The sequence below is a fragment of the Sceloporus occidentalis genome, unplaced genomic scaffold, assembly GCF_023333645.1.
Source record: "Sceloporus occidentalis isolate IW3139 unplaced genomic scaffold, rSceOcc1.0.p SCAF_6, whole genome shotgun sequence".
NCBI lineage: Eukaryota > Metazoa > Chordata > Lepidosauria > Squamata > Phrynosomatidae > Sceloporus > Sceloporus occidentalis.
Window position 1 is genome coordinate 112180669 of NW_028316986.1, and position 17445 is coordinate 112198113.

Below are 17445 nucleotides of genomic sequence, written 5' to 3' on the forward strand. Positions count from 1 at the left end.
CTTAAGCCTATATCCGAGTAGCATTGTGAGGATAAAAGGCTGAACATTTGGAACTACCCTGATGTAATATTAAATAAACAGACATACATTTATTTATATTTGAATCCTTTGAGCTTCTGAATTTTGTGCCAGATATTCTCCACACCTATTCCAACTTGCTTTTACAGTTATACTGTTTTAACCTGGACTATTTTAGAGGCTGAATGGCCATCTGTCAGGGATGCTTTGATTGTGAGTTCCTGTATGGCAGGGGTTGGACTGGATGGCCCTTGTGGTCTCTTCCCACTCTATGATTCTATGATCATCATTTTTTAAAGGGTGTGATTATCAGGATCCTGATTGTTAGTTCCAGTAGTTCATCATGGGGCTGCAGTCCTGATTAGATAGAACTTATTCTGAAATTGGTCTCAGGGCTGTGTGTTATCTTCTGCTCTGGGGTGGGAAACATGTGGCACTCAAAATATTGAGTTGCAGGCTCCCAGCATTCCTCAAGACTGGCTAGGCTGGCAGGTTGCTGTGAATTGCAGTCCAACATCTGAAGCACCAGGTGATTCCTACGCCTGTTCTGTTTCAACACATTAAAGGACTATCAGTGTTCATCATGTGCTACCAACTAATAACATATGTTTGCTTCATAGGCAGTTTGTAGATAAAGTAGCAAACATAGATGTATTGTCATCTTCAGTATCATCATCATTCATATGGTCATATATATGTATCTGTGAATTGTGCAAGGTGTTTAGATACGTCTGTCTCAACTTGACTTCTTGGCTTACTTTCCCCTTACCATCCAAAGAGCTTCTTAGCATCATCAGAAATGATGAATAAAAAATGGCAGTAGCCTGTTAAAAGACAGATGAAAGTTGTAACTCAGCAGTTGCATTTTGCTTTGTGTGTTAAATATACTGGTGCTCTATAATGAGATGAATTCTGCTTTTTAAACCCTGCTTGCTTGTTTTGGTTATAGGAAGGAGCAAGAGATTGATTCAAAAGATGCTATAATACTGCATCAGTTTTCACGGCCAAATAATGGTATCCCCAGTTTATCTCCTTTCTGTTTGAAAATGGAGACCTACTTGAGGATGGCTGATTTGCCCTACCAGGTAAATATGTGGACATTATCTTGTATTTTGGGGTACTTACAGGTATATTGATGTTACCTATCACCTAGGCAATTGGCATGTTCATTTCTTTAAAAACTAGTCCCAATATGAAAATGCTCACATAATACAGCTATCACACAGCTGAGCCATATCATAGCACGCATAGTGCACATCGAGAATTCCCCAGCCAACATTGCCAGTGCCCATGCTGGATTTGGGATCCTGAGAGTTGTGGTCCAAAAGTAATATTTTTACTTTTGTAACCTCTGTTTTAAAAATACACTCTATTATAGCTGCTGTCATTAAAAACAATAATTCTGAAGGGGAAAAAAGGAACACTTTCCAATTATTGCATACACATTTCTACCTTTCCTCCCAGTTTAGAACTTTCTTGCTACTTCCAGATTTCACAGAGATGTAGGCTCCCCTAATCCTCCCCTATTGACAGGGTAACTGTTTAGGGTTGCAGCTTATTGCAGTTATTGTAAACTGCTTCAATCCTGTGGGAGAGGCGACATATAAATAAATAAATAAATTATTATTATTATTATTATTATTATTATTATTATTATTATTTGTAGTCATCACACAAATTCAGTCTGCAATTAAACTTTGCCTGATCCAAACAGCAACCCAAGGTCCCTACAGAAAGAAATGCATGGAGATTATCATGCTGCCAATTCCTGCAGGGATAGATGCAGGTTGTAACCATAACAGACGGATCTTATCAGACAGTCTGATGGATGGGTAGTAGGCAGCCCATATCCAATCCGGGTTTCTCCCATAGCTTATCAAGAGTAGGATTTCCCCATTCTTGAAAGCTGCATGAGAAGCCTGGGTTGGATATGGGCTGCCTACTGCCCGGTACAGGGCTGTCTGATAAGATCAGTCTCTTACGGTTACAGCCAGTGTCTATCCTGGCGGGGAACTGGTGGTGCAATAATTATCATGGTCAGAAAGGTTATGAAAACAATAGAAATAACTGAGTGAATAGGCAAGAGAAAATGTGAATAACTGCAGCAGAGAGTTTACTGTAGAAAAAACACTCTCTTTCAAAAACAAACAAAACAGAATCATTGAGATCTTCCCAGGACTTGCCTACACATGCCTGATTGTATTAGTACATTGTGTGCATGGCTTTTTCCAGTTTGTTGTTGCAGGGAAGTCCAAATGCTGTTGAAGAGCAATTATTGCATCATTATCTTCTGATTATGCTACTGTTTTTTATTTTTGTTATATCATATGCAGAGAAAGAAACTGGTTGTGTTTGTGTTAATATATGCTTTGAATAGACTGTCAACTAGAATGCAAGCTATTCTATGAGGTCAGTGCAGAGCTAGTGTAAGGAATGCTATGCACTGCAGTTTAAAATCATCTGGAGGATGCAAAATTCCCATTTATTGTCATGCAGGAAGATGAACATGACTGACTCCTTTCTATGCATTGGTATGTGTGTCATTTTCTTTTTGCCTTTGTTTTCATGCTTGCCTGCTTAGAACTACTTTGATGGGAAACTTTCCCCTCAAGGGAAAATGCCATGGATTGAATACAATAGCAAAAAGGTGTCTGGTACAGAGTTCATCATTGATTTTTTGGAAGAAAAACTTGGAGTGAATTTAAACAAGCACCTTGGTCCACACGAGAGAGCTGTTTCTAGAGCAGTGACAAAAATGGTGGAGGAGCACTTCTACTGGTAAGTTGCCACAAATACTGAGCATGAAGGTTTGCTTAAGGCTTATGACTCTAACCAGTTTAATTTCTTTCAGGTCTTGGATCATACCTTACAAACCCAGGGTAATCAGTAGCTTCTCATTTTTCAGAACATGATTATTTTGATTACTGTGGGCAAATGGTTATGTTGATTAATGTCAAGAATAACTTGTCAGGGGCCATGTTCTGGCAGTGTCTTGGTTAGGCATGTAGCTAAAAGGGGCAAAAAAAGGGCATTGCCCCTCAAAATAAGAATTTTGCTCCCTAATAAAATTTTCCTTTCCAAATTTCTAGTACTGCAGACAGTAATACTTTGATGTTTCCCACTCAGAACTCTTACATTTGTTGTTTGCACAAAAGAGTTGGTAACTATGCCTGCCTCTGTTTTTGGATGACTAAACTCTTAATTTTAAATGCACAACTGAAGTTTTAAGTTACGACCATGCTAGAAATTTGGGGACTGAAAGGATAGAATTCATATTTGGGGGGAGGGGGGGCAATGGCTTCATTCATCACTCGCATTGCTATTTCTCTGGTCTGAAGCCAGCAGTGGACAGTGACAAGGCGCAACATAGGCAAATCCACCCTTTTCTGCCACCTATCTTTTTGACACCCTTTCCCTCTGTCTTTCTCTCATAACCTTCTTGCCCTTCCCCCTTCCTTACCACCTACCATTTCCAGGGATGGGATAGATGAATGGATCACTTACAGAGAATGGTTGGAATCAGTCCAGGGGCCACATGAAATCAAATTATGGGCTGCCTGTGGTCCTAGGGCCCCATGTTGTTCACCTTGTCTTACTACAAAATAATGTAATGTAATTTAATTTAATTCAGGTTATATCTTGCCTTTCTACCAACATGGGTGTCAAGGAGCTTAGAATATAAATTGAAATAGAACACAGTTAGAACAAGGCATAACACAAATTTTTTAACAAACAGATATAGTTATATTAAAAATACTGGTCAAGATCTTGGTTTATCAGACATAGCTACAAGGATGGAGCTACATCATCATAGCTATGTTGGATGATTTGACTTCCCCAAAACACACTTTGGCAGCCCAGCAACTTCACTAACCAAAGGAGTTGTGAGGCACCGGAGAGCAGGATGATGAATGATATGACCAGCCCCATCCCACCAGTACGGCATGGCATGAAAAGCAGTGCCAAGATCCCCTGCAGGTCTTGTGGCAATTGCTTTTTACACCATGCCTCGCTGGTGGGAACAGTGCGGCCATTGTTCAGCATCCTGCTTTCCAGCACCTTGGAACTTCTTCAGTTAGTGCAATTGCCTGTTTTCTAAGGTGGGTTGGAGGGGGCATTTGTGGTGGATGGAATGGTGACATGACCATAAATATGAATTGTAATGTTTACGATGTTATAAGTCTATCTTTGTAATTGTTGTGTGCCTCCAAGTCATTTTTGACACATGGGCTGCATCCACACTGCAGAAATAATCCAGTCTGACACCACTTCAACTGCCAAGGCTTAAGGCTATGGAATTCTGTAATTTGTAATTTGTTGTGACACCAGAGCTCTCTGAGAAAGAAAGCTAAATGTCTCACAAAACTGCAAATCCCAGAATTCCATAGCACTGAGCCATGGCAGTTAAAGTGGTGTTGAAGTGGATTATTTCTGCAGTGCGGATGCAGCCATGGTGGCCCTAAGGCAACTCTATCATAGGGTGTTATTGTCAAGTTTCCTCAGAAGGGGTTTGCCATTGCCATCCTATGAGAGAGTATGACTTGCCCATGCTCAAGCAGGGATTTGAACCCTGGTCTCCAAAGTCATAGCCCAATGCTCAAACCACTACACCACACTGGATGCAATGGTGACATGACCATAAATATGAAAGGTAATATTTGCAATGTTATTGGTTTGACTTACAATATCATAACAGGATGCCAGCAATTAATTTATAGAAAGCTACAAGCTATATGTTGCATAGTTACAGCACTACTTTAACTGTCATCACAGCATCTTATGGAATTTTGGCATTTATGAGGTATTTTGACAGAGAGCTCAAATGCCTCACAAAACTATACATTGGAAGATTCCCTAGGATACATCCATGGCTGTTAAAATGGAATCATGCTGCTATGATTAGTATGAAAAAGACCATAAAGTAATTAAGAACTTAGGTTTCTGGACATTGCTATGCTGATTCTGCAGCAGAATTACTGAATTTGTTGATGTCATTCCAAAGTCCATATGTGAGCTCCATCATGAGAATTCTAGGTGCGTGTATGTAAGCTTCATCATGCACATGATTTTGCCCATTCATTTCAACATGAAGGATAGCTCTGCATCAGTGTACTGATGAATACCAGGTACTGTGGACTCTGTTTCAGAGGAAAGAACTGGCAAAACTGAGTATTCCTTGCCTAAGAAAACCCTATGAAATTCATGGGATCACCATAAGATAAAAGGCAACTTGAGGGCACACAAAGACACACGCACATGCGCGCGCACACACACACACACACACACACACACACTGGGGAAGGCATAGCAGAGAACTTCATAAAGATTTTATATTCCTAGAAATTAACTGCCATGAAGTGTATATAAAACAATTGCTTCTTGACATGGGCTTCCCATCTCCCATAGATCAGTTGATTTTATATTTAGTTTTTATTCTGTCCATTTCTCCCTCCCTCCCTCACTTGCCACTAGTGCATAATATATGCTTTCTCTTCATGTCCAAGAGAACCTGGCTCAATGTTGCTAGTGGCCCTGTTCAGACAGGCACAAGAGACGTTTCTGCATTTAGGTTTGTACCCATTGTCATGTTGTGTGGTAAAGCAAGAAGAGGAGTAGAACCAGTCTGGGACCTCTGATTTCTAGTAAGGTTGTGTCAAGAATCAGGCAGACCTCCAGAGGTTGTTAGATTTTAGCCTAGGATAGTTCATGGAGAGGAATGCTGGGAGTTACAATGCACTCAAGAAAACCTAGAGGCCCACACAATGCCCACTCTGCAATAGGTTGGAACGCAACACGTTCTGTTCTGTCCAGCACTGTGTGTCTGTATGTAGGCAGAGTGCAGAGTGACTACTTAGCTGTTCTCCTGAGGACACATTTCTATCATAGTTGTGTAAACATATTGAACTTCTAAAGTGTGACTGTTTGCCTCAGGTTTGACCAGGCCCTTTTGGAAAGTCTTCTCTATGCTCAAGAGCAAAGCTTAGAAACCTTAACTTTTTAGTTATGCTGAATGTGAGATTCTGGGAACTGTAATTCCAAAACGCAACTCTTTTGAGCTCTGACTGAGAATTATCTTGAATGCTGATGTTCTCTGTTTGCATATATTATACAGTGGCTTCTTGATATCCACTGGGGGTTGGTTCTAGGACCACCCATGGATAACAAAATTTGTGGATGCTCAAATTCCATTAAATACAATGGCATAGTAAAATGGTGTCTCTTATATAAAAAGGCAAAATCAAGGATTGCTTTTTGGAATTTATATTTTTAAAAATATTTTCAAACTGTGGATGGTTGAATCTGTGAATAAAGAATCTGTGGATATGGAAGGCCAAGTGTATACACATACATATGCATACAAACATAAATATCAGGAAGAATATCTCGTCTGTAAGAGCTGTTTGACAGTGAAATAGACTGCCATGGAAGGTGGTGAACTCTCCTTCATTGCAAGCTTTTAACAGAGATTGAATGGGCATCTTTCAGGAGTGCTTTAGTTGTTTATTCCTGGCAGCGGGTTGGACTAGCTGGTTCTTGCAGTCCCTTGCAACTCTGTTATATTGTATAGTATTGTATTGCATTACATAGAAAATGTAGTGAAATGCATAATGTAACAAAATACATATAGGAAAAGGTAAAGAAATGTATTACACCCATCAAGTATGAGAAAAAAAATTAAAGTCAGGACAAATGTTTATAGATAAAATTCTTGTCCTCTTTTGCAGCGCTATGGAAATTACACCAACCTTGGCTCAAATTATCTTAAAGATCTTTTCTTCTGCTCCTTCTGTTCTGCAGTAAGGATTCAGGAGGATGCTGGGAGGGTTCCTCCCTTTTATTACATTACTCTCCAACCACTTCCTTGTTGTCTGCCTGAATTATCCATATCGATGTCTCTTGTGCTCCACTTTAGCAAGCAGTGTGGCTTCACAAATAATTAAAGGTCCAAGCCTCAAAAGACTTACATTGTGCTGGCAAGACATCTATCCCTTTCTCTTCTCTTTCCCAGCACTCACCTTGTGGTCTTTTCCAAGTCTATGATTCTATGATTCTTGTCCACTCCAGGATGCTTTACTTTTGAGTCACTGTATGAGCTGGTGCATCATCTCCTAGGGAGCTTTGTGACGCAAACAGACACACACACACACACAGAGAGAAACACACACTCCATATTCACTCCCCTCCCCTTAAAATTAATAGTATAGAGCACTTTCTGCATTTGGACTGCTCTCATTTCTGTCAGTGTTATGTTAGTAGACCCACTTTGCACTATGCAATGATAACACTATGATCCCACTTTTACTGCCTTGGCAATATCCTATGGAATTCTGGAGTTTGTAATTTAGTGAGGCCAAAAATCTCTTTGACTGACTATTCTAAATGCCTCTCTCTAAACTGCAAATCACAGGATGCTATAGGAAGTTTCATGGTAGTTAATGTGGAATCATAGGGTTATAATTAGGGTTATAATTATATAATGTGAATGGGCTCTGCTGGGGATCCATATTCCAATGCCACAAATTTCTGACTCCCTTATCACCACCACTATCACCATCGTGCCAAGTGTTCTACTCATAGAATCATAGAGTTGGAAGAGACCCCAAGGACCATCCCATCCAATCGCCTGCCATGCAGGAACTCACAATCAAAGCACCTGAGACAGATGGCCATCCGACCTCTGTTAAAAACATCCAAAGAGGGAGACTCCACCACTCTTGAAGGAAGTGTGTGCCACTGTTGAACAGCTCTTATTGTCAGGAAGTTCCTTCTAATGTTTAGAATGTCTGACAAATGCCTCATCCTTAGAATGTTTGACAAATACCAAAACTAGATGGTGGAAAGGAGAACTCTGTGCAGTTACATCAGTGGAATGGGAATCCTCTCTGGCTTTTAGGGTGCATCTACACTCTAGAAATAATGTACTTAGACACTGCTTTAACCACCATGACTCCATCTCACAGAGTTCTGGGAGAACTTATAAAACTACAAATCCACTTTAAAGTGGTGTCAAACTGCATCATTATTTATTATTATTATTATTTCTACAGTGTAGATGCATCATTAGACTAAACTGTAAGGGAACTATCCAAGGTGCTGAATCTATTTTGAGCTCAACCTTGGATAGATCATCTAAAGTTCAAGGTAAAATCCCGAGGAGAATCATTGTCCTATTGGTATGGGAACCACCAAGTGCCACACTGTGAAGACCTCTTTTCTTAGAATGAATCTGATCACCCTACGTTCATTCCTTTCACCAGACCTCGATTGCAGTTCCCAGCATTCCCTAGCTAGCTTTCTGGATAGTCCTGGAAACTGTATAGTCCAAAAGGATTTCTTTTCCTGAGGTCTGCTCACCCACTGCACGGGCTCCTCTATTCTATTGTTAGGGTAATACAGTTCATCTTAGTTCAATAAATGTGAAGAGATGACAGAAAGAAGCAGTGGGTAGGCAGAAGAGTCTTGTAGGGTAGATGAACTGATTTGATCCCACTTAGAATATATAAATATTTCATCCAGCATGCATGTTGATGGAAGACTACAGGATGCTGTTTATCTTTCTGTCTCTCTTTGGGCTCTACTTCCCGGAATAGTCCTCTTAAAGAGGCTGGGGAGGGCATTTCTGAGGGCAGAGCTGTGGTTAGCATCTTCCTTGCATTTTTAGCTTCTGAAAGTCTTTATTAATATGCTGTGTTGACAAGCATGCCACTAAATCCAATAGCGTGGGGTTCTCTCAAAGGGAAATATTCAAGTGGAACTCTGTGAGTGATAATTAGCAATCTCATTAAAGCCAGCTTTCTCACTCAAGCAACCACTCTTATAGAACCTTGTTATTAATCTACAAGGCAGTATTTTGCTTCAAAAATTTCTCTATTTGCTACTTTGCAGTTACCAGTATTATCACAAAATTGTAAAGTGTTGCACTGAACCCAAATGCCATCTGAGCTAACCTGCTGCTTTGTGGCAGGACCAGTCTACAAACTAGTCTTGCTAGGCCAAGAGTAATAGTCTATTTATAATATTTTATCATATTCTTTTGCTGAAAGGTTCTCAGAGTGGTTTCTATATAATCAATTAAAAATGAAGTAGTGCACGCCTTCAGGTTTACAGTCTGAAAGGCAAAGTACAAAACGAAAACAGGATGAAGAGGAACCCAGACTTGGAAAAAGAATAATATAGTTAAAAATGCCATCACAGAGGATGCAGTTCATAAAATGAGTACATGGCAAATAGTACCAGATTACTGAAATAAGTGATCAGTGCCCCATCTCAGAAACCACTCTCTAGTTGAGCCATCCTAGATCCTAGAATGGGGTGAAAAAATGTACCCCTAGTTGTTCCCAAATGTTCATGTCTTCCCTTCCCATTTGTTTTTTTTTTTAAGGTGGGATGGGTATTTCTGTTCTTAGAATGGAAATTTCTGTTCTGTTCCAGGAGTGGAAATTCTCTTGTAAAACAAAGCATGACTTGATGAACCTTGTTTTGTCCCACAAGTAGCTCCCACAGTGTTTTGAAAACAGAAGTTGATTTATGGGCTTTTTTAGGGGGATGGTAAGGCCCATGATGGGCCCAGTGGCTGACAGTTGACACCTGGAGCTTGTCTGCCTTTGTTGTGGGTGAGTGATTACTCATACTTGAACTTCTGCAAAACCTTCTTGTTGAATCTTTCAAGACAATTTAGACATTTTATCAACAGACTACAGACTAAATTAAATGTTAGTCCTGTTTAGGATAAAGCTAATGAAAGGACTGGGGTTTGGAAGTCACAACTAACAAAAGTCCCATTGATTTGATTACTCTAGGAAAAAACTTATGTTCCATTTAGTCCTGTTTATAAGTTTAAAATAAAGAATGCAACATGGTAAAAATGTTTTTTGGCTACTTTCTGCCCAATTCTTCTCCCTCCACCCAAATATTCTTCACCAGACGTATGTGATCAGCTATAACTGTAATGCAACTTTTCTCCTTGGTAGTAGGTCTAGGTTGATAGCCATTTTGATGCTTCTTGAAATACTGTACTTTCCTTTTAATTTTCAGGTTAGCACAACAGCATAACAGGACTGTGGATTGTGATGCAGAAAGGTGTCTATACATTTCCATAAGTTTATTTTATCATGTTTCTGTTGTCTAGATCAGAGAAGTGTATTACAACGTGCACTGTTTGTAAGCTGTTCTTCTACCATTCTAGGACCTTGGCATATTGTCAATGGGTGGACAATCTCCATGAGACTCAGAAGATGCTTTCACTCAGTGGCCCCTTCAGTGACTTGCTGAAGTGGATTTTGTGCCATATAACCAAAGGAATTGTAAAGCGTGAAATGTACGGACATGGCATAGGCCGCTTCTCTGAGGAAGAGATATACATGCTGATGGAGAAGGATATGCGCTCTCTAGCTGGTCTTCTGGGTAATGCACAGTTCATTTTATTATGTATGCCAACTCATTTGGCATTTTAAAAATCTTTTAAATGTCCTCCCCACCTTACATTTTCATGTGATTCATATGACCTACAACATGAGGTTATTTCTTTCACATAGGCCCACACAATCTGAGATTTGGCAAGTCAAATGGTTCTGTATTGTGGCATGCTAAGACTTTGACCATTCTACCTTCTATTTGTGCAAGAATTGAAACTGAAGCTTCATAACACCTCTGCTTGGCTTCCATACTGGGCTAATGGGCTGGTGGATTGTCTTTGATGGGGATTCTGGGAGCTTTAGTCCAACAAGTCCAACAAGTAACAATGCCAGTCTCTGCCCAGGACCCTCTGATGATGGCAGCTGTGCATCATCAACAGCTAAACTGCTGAAGAAAATATCATCTGTGGATATTTCTAAATACTTTTTATTATTACTAGGTTGTTATTGTCATCATTGCAGATAATTGCCTCCATCCTCCCTGGCCTTAGCTCTGCTGCCTTGGCCTTCTTTCCATCCTCCTACTTTCTCTCCCTCCTTCCCGACCCTCTTTCTGTCCTCCCTGGCCTTGGCTCTGCCCCCACAGCCTTCTTTCTGCCTTCCCCAGCCTTCTCTCCCTCCTCCCCAGCCTTGCCTGCATCCTCCCTGGCCCTGCTCTCTGAGCCTCACATTCTCTCAGCCTCCAACCCCCCCCCCCCCCCAATTTCCAAGCTAGGCTGCCGCTTATGTCACAGATGATTGACAGGAGATTTTGAAGCAGCGCTACCAGCGGAGATGACAATTTAGTCCAATACTCATAGCACTGGAGTCTCTTGTAGATGGTGTTCTTATCTGTTTAAACATTTAAAAGGATGTCATATTGAAGATGGAGCAAGCTTGTTTTCTGCTGCTTCAGAGAATAAGACCCAGAACAATGGATGCAAGCTACAGGAAAAGAGATTCCACAACATTAGGAAGGACATCATAATGGCAAGAGCTGCTCAACAGTGGAACACACTGCCTCAGCATGTGGTGGAGTCTCCTTCTTTGTAGGTTTTCAAACAGGCTGGATGGCTATCTGTCTGGAGTGCTTTGATTGCATGTTCCTGAATGGCAAGGGATTGGACTGGATTGTTCCTTGTGGTCTCTTCCAACTCTACATCTGTTTCAGAAGCATGAATCCATAGATTAGGAGAGATTTCACCATTCCCCTGCTCCTTAGGTTCAGCGTGTTCACTTCTAAATGGCAAAACCTTGAAAATGTCAGACATGATGAGAGGCTTTCATATGTCACATTACATTATATGTATAGTGTTCAAAAGTATGATTTTCTCCTTTTATTGTGAATGCAGGGTTGACTCTTTTAACCCTGCTTGTTCCTATAAAATGACAATTTCCTGATGAAAGGAACCTGTACTGATGTGGTGATGCTGAGAATCTGGCCCAGAATTCTAGGATTTGGGCATGTTTTCTGGAATGCATAATGACTCATTCTAGTTCTCTCTGATAGCTTGTCTTAAATTTTGCATTGCTTTCCTTTTGTTGGGTTAATTGGCCAAAAATCCCTGCAGTGACTTCAGTTACCCATTCCATTCTCCAGACTGATTAGAATGCATGCACAAAGGACACTGATGTGATTAAAAGGCTGGCTGCTGAGCTTTATGATTTGAAGATAATAGCAGGGTGCTATTAAGCACTATGCCACTAAGTGAGTGTGTACACAAGGAGGGACAAAGACTGAGTGAACTCCCAGCACAGCCATAAATGCTTTCTGACTCTGTTTTATTTTACAGGTGATAAAAAGTACATCATGGGACCTAAACTTTCAACTTTAGATGCCACTGTCTTTGGGCATCTTGCACAGGCAATGTGGACATTGCCAGGAACTAGACCTGAGAGGCTAATTAAAGGTAAGAAACTAAACAGTGTTGTTTAAGAAGCAGGTTTTGAATGTTTAGTATGCTGCTTTTCTTTGTTGCTGGCAAGTAGCCAAGCTTTGAGTAATATTGGCTGGAATTCTGTTGGCTGGTTACGAATGTGTTGCTACAGTGGTTACAGAACTACTCCGCAAATCTGGCCCTGGCCCTTCCAGTCCCCACTTACTGGGCAGCAGCTAGTGTGATCAACAAGGGTCCATTCCTTTATTGCACTCAAACAATGGCATCACTGGGGTTCGTGTCACCTGGCTGTAGTAACTCATGGTGCCACCCCTCCCCTTGATCTCCTCCCATACTACACCATACAGAATCCTCAGCAAAGTTTTTTGTACCAATGTTACTCATAAACCATAATTTCTGTATGTCACTGAATATAATGGTAATAGTTGTGATATAAACAACTAGCAAAATTAAAATTAAATTAAATTTTAATTAAATTACAATATAATACACACAGTCTATATGGATTTACATGCACATAGTTTAATCAGGTTAAAATGAAAACTTGATAGATGTGATTTTTTGAAGAAAATTTAAAAAATTTAAAATGTTTAATTTTAAATTATTTTTTACAAATAAAAATTTAAAATTTATTTATTTTTTAAAATATTTATTTATTTTTCTCCTTCCATTGAGCCTTGCCCCACTCATACCATCTCTTCAGCGTTTTAAAGGCATGCAGAAGAATGCCACAGCCTGTTTCTGCCAAAAGCCAGATGTTTGTGGAGCAGCATGCCACCTGGTGTGGTGTGTATCCCCTGCACCACCTTAGTGATGCCCCTGCTTAGGAAGCAGCTGATTGACAGTCCTACCATCTCCTGTGAGTGATCTTGGGTGCAACAATCAGGTCCGTTTCACAATCTCTCATGCTGGGGATCACTTGTACAGGGAGTGGGTGGGTATGCCAGTCAGCTGCTCCCTAAGGGACAGAGGAACAGATCCCCATGGCTGCTTCTTAATAAGTGGGGATTGGGGGAGATTACATAGGGACTATGAATACAAAACAGTCATGAATGCATAACTCCAGGTCACACATTGTCAACCCCACAACAGGATTCCCACAGTTATCTTACTTTTACTGTTTTTGTTGCTTCTCCTTCTCTTCTTCCTCCTCCACCTACACATCACCATCTTTATTTATATCCTGCCTTTCCCCCTAGATTGGGACTCAAAGTGGTTTACATATTAAAATGAGTACAACATAGTACAACATAGTTAAAAACATACAAAAGATCAACCTTAAAAAAAAAGAATTAGATGATTGACAGTACTAAAACTCTGAAGATGCCAGCCACAGATGCTGGCAAAATGTCAGGAATAAACTCTTCCAGAACATGGCCACATAACCCAAAAATGCCACAAAAAAGCAATAGTAAAGCAAATGAAGCATACATTTAAAATGGAAAAAAGCAGTTAAAAAACAACACAGTTAAAACAGTTCAGCACCTTCTTAAAAGCCTTTCCCTTAAAAACCAATTCTCAAAAGCCTGTTGGAATAAAAAAAGTATTCACCTGCCAAAAGAACAACAAACAAGGGGGCCTTTCTAACACCCCTTTGAATGGAGTCCTAGAGTCTAGGGGAAAGCATTGAGAAGGCCGAACCTTGCATCCTCACCAGCTGTGAAAGTAGCGAGAGTGAGAGCAGTCTCTCTTCTGAGGATCTTAGGGCACAGGCAGTTTCATGTGGGGAGACGGATCTTGGATATATAGGGCTTTATAGGTCATTAGCAGTACTTTGAACTGTGCATTAAAACAGACCAGCAACACCTTTACTAACCAAAAAAGTATAATATTTTATGTGGAAGGTTTCAAAAGAAATGTTTTTTAGAAAAAAATGCAGGGAAAGGGTAAAATGTGATGAAGTTGGAGTCATGCTGTCTACATGTTCTCCTGAGATGGTATGGAAGAAGGACCTGCAGATGATCAAATTAGGCTTGTCAGGCCATACTTTTCAATGGACCCAAGCATACAGGGAGCAACAAGAGAAAAGGAAAAACATTTGGTTCTTCATTTGAGAGTACAAACAAATACTGAAAACTCAGTTGTCTCTAGCCAGTGAGGAATTCTCAGCTCCCTACATAGGAAGAAAGCAATGTGTTCCAGGGATTTGGTCTACAAGTTCCAGAATCCTCCAGCCAGCATGGCCACTGAACAGTAGTCCAGAAAAGTAACATTTCTAAGCTTTCCATGCATATAATTGTTAACATTTAGTCCAAGTTGGACCGCTCTTGAAATCTATTTGGGGAGTTGATTTGGTTTGAAATGTAACAGCAAAGAACATCCATACTAGCTTCATTAGTTTTCAGTACAGTTCCAAACTCAATTCATGGTGTTGGGTATTATGTCCAAATGCCTAAATGGTTCATGCCCAGATACCTCATGGGCATCTCTCCATGTGATTCTGGTCATCTGCCAGAGAAAGCTGGGCTGTCCCTTCTTCATCTCTTGGATAAACTTGGGTGGGCAGGAACAGCTTCTCTGTGATACGTCCAGATAATGCAACCCTCTTCCCTGAGATGCCAAGTGAGATATTTGCTATTTAGGAAAGTTCTAGCTCTGCTTGATTTTTTCTTTTGCATATATCTGAGGTATTTTTTAAAGATGTCCTAACATAATTTACATTGTTTTATTGTTAGAATATAAGAGAAAGCCAGTGTGTTGTAGTGATTTGAGCACTGGACTAGGGCATTGGGAGACCAGGGTTCGAATCTGTGCTTCCTCATAGTGTCAGCTTGGAGGAGGAAAAACACATGGGTGTGCTCACAGGTGGAGTACAACTTACTTTCCCTGGGAGCCCAGTACAGCCACATTTTCATAAAGAGAATTGCTTCTTCTCTACATTCTCTCCTCATCGGTAAGCAACAGTTGCTCTCCTGTGCTTTGACAGATGCCAGGGGAAAGTTTGGAAGGGAATGCAGAGGGCTAGAGAATAGTTCCCTGGGCTGCATTGAAGGAGAGGACATTTTTGGATGCATAAGAAATGTAGGTGTATGTAAGCCACCTTGTGCACATGTCAGTAAGAGGATGCTTCTTCCACCACCACCCTGACTTTCAAGCCACCAGCCTCCACCACACTTAGGATAAACAAGGAAGGTAGTCCTTCCCATATGATTTAAGCTTTAATGGAAGAGAAGAGGATACTTTTTACCTTTCCTACCACATATCTCTCTGTGTCACCTACCCCTAAAGGGAGTCCTTTCTTGATCACCTTTCCTCTTCATATCATTTTCTAACACAGAAAAATCGTATTTTATCTGGTTAGGCTTGGGAGAAGGTTCCAGCACATGGAAAGCAAAACCTTTAGCTGTGATTTCCCTCCTGAACATTGCCTCTTTCCCTATACGTCAGTGAAGCCTTTGAAAAGCCTTTTATTGCCACTAATGGACATCCATCATTCTGGAAATAGATTAATGGATTAAGCCCCATGGCCTCATGCCTAGCAGCACTCCTGCATGCAGTGCAAGGACTTTATGCCCTTACCTCTTGTGGCAATCTACATGAATGTAGAAATATTTTTAAAAAAATCTTCAGAGTATCTTTCTGTAAAGATCTTTTCTCTCAAACAATGCTGCCACCTAGTGGCACAAAATGCCTTCAAACCATTACATTACATCTCTTGATTATAGAAAGACATAGAATCATAGAATCATAGAGCTGGAAGAGACTGCAAGAGCCATTCAGTCCAACCCCCTGCCATGCAGGAAATCCAGATCAAAGCATCCCCGACAGATGGCCATCCAGCCTCCGTTTGAAGACTTCCAAGGAGGGAGACTCCACCACACTCCGGGGGAGTTTGTTCCACTGTCGAACAGCCCTTACTGTCAGGAAGTTCCTCCTAATGTTGAGGTGGAATCTCTTTTCCTGCAGCTTGGATCCATTGTTCCTGGTCCTGTTCTCTGGAGCAGCAGAAAACAAGCTTGCTCCCTCCTCAATATGACATCCCTTCAAATATTTAAACAGGGCTATCATATCACCTCTTAACCTTCTTTTCTCCAGGCTAAACATACCCAGCTCCCTAAGGCGTTCCTCATAGGGCTTGGTTTCTAGACCCTTCACCATTTTAGTCGCCCTCCTTTGGACACGCTTCAGTTTCTCTACATCCTTTTTAAATTGTGGTGCCCAGAACTGGACACAATATTCCAGGTGGGGCCTGACCAGAGCAGAATATAGTGGCACTATTACTTCCCTTGATAAAGCTAGTAGTTCCTTTGAGACTTGCTGGGGCAAAAATATAGTACAAGCTTTTGTGGACTGCACTTCATTTTCTCAGGTGCCAGCTGTATTCCACAAATGCTTATGACAGAAATTCCTTTCTCTCAATTAACCTGTAAGTCTCCCAGTTAATACTTGGTTCCTTGATATCTTTTTATGTTAACACAGCTAATATTTCTTTCAGTGGTACTAAAAACAGATTCTTTGTGTTGGAGATCCTCTAGTGCAGTTTTTTTTTTTAAAAAATAGTATGTTTTGACCCACATTGTCTCTCTGTGCCTTTTTGCCATTGATATGGTTGTTTTTTTAAATCATTTCCCAAACTACAGTTGGATAGTTTGGAAGCAAAATAAGTTTTGAAGACAAAGGGACCGTGTCCCTTCTTGCATGCCAAGGTTTCACCCTAATTCAATATCATTGTGTGCATGTACGTGCATGTAGTGTTTTGAGATTTATTTACAAGATACTGAAAAATGAAGGCTGTTGTTGTTCTTTTTCTTGTTGTTGCTGTTGTGTGCCTTCAAGTCATTTCCAACTTATGATGACCCTAAGGCTTGTGGTTTATCATGGGGTTTTCTTGGCAAGATTTGATCAGAGGAGGTTTGCTATTGACTTCCCTTGAGGTTGAGAGTGTGCGATTTGCATCCAAGGGGTTTCATGGCCCAGCTGGGAACTGAACAACCTCCAGAGTTGTCGTCCAGCTCTCAAAATACTATGCCACACTGGTTCTACATATGGGAAAGAAGACCATTCCTTCACAAGAAATTGTTTAGGTCTCTGTTAGAGAATGATACAGACTAAAATAATATTCAAGAAACAATTTAAAAACGTGTTTTCCAAATATAAAAAAAAAAAAACCTAATGAGAAAACCCTGGATTGATGA

The 17445-nt window shown here is 40.5% G+C and overlaps 1 protein-coding gene across 3 annotated transcripts in view; it reads left to right on the forward strand.

Moving 5' to 3' along the window:
• LOC149311272 (failed axon connections homolog) overlaps positions 1-17445 on the forward strand; it is a 61522-nt gene that overhangs the window by 13246 nt on the left and 30831 nt on the right. For all 3 annotated transcript variants that reach the window (XR_016281616.1, XR_016281615.1, XM_089528528.1), the window contains exons 2-5: positions 968-1103; positions 2600-2796; positions 10205-10422; positions 12206-12322. Coding sequence is in view for 1 of the 3 variants with exons in the window: in XM_089528528.1 (XP_089384654.1) it covers positions 968-1103; positions 2600-2796; positions 10205-10422; positions 12206-12322 (668 nt within the window). In the remaining 2 variants the exon portion in view is untranslated. The remainder of the gene's footprint in view (positions 1-967; positions 1104-2599; positions 2797-10204; positions 10423-12205; positions 12323-17445) is intronic.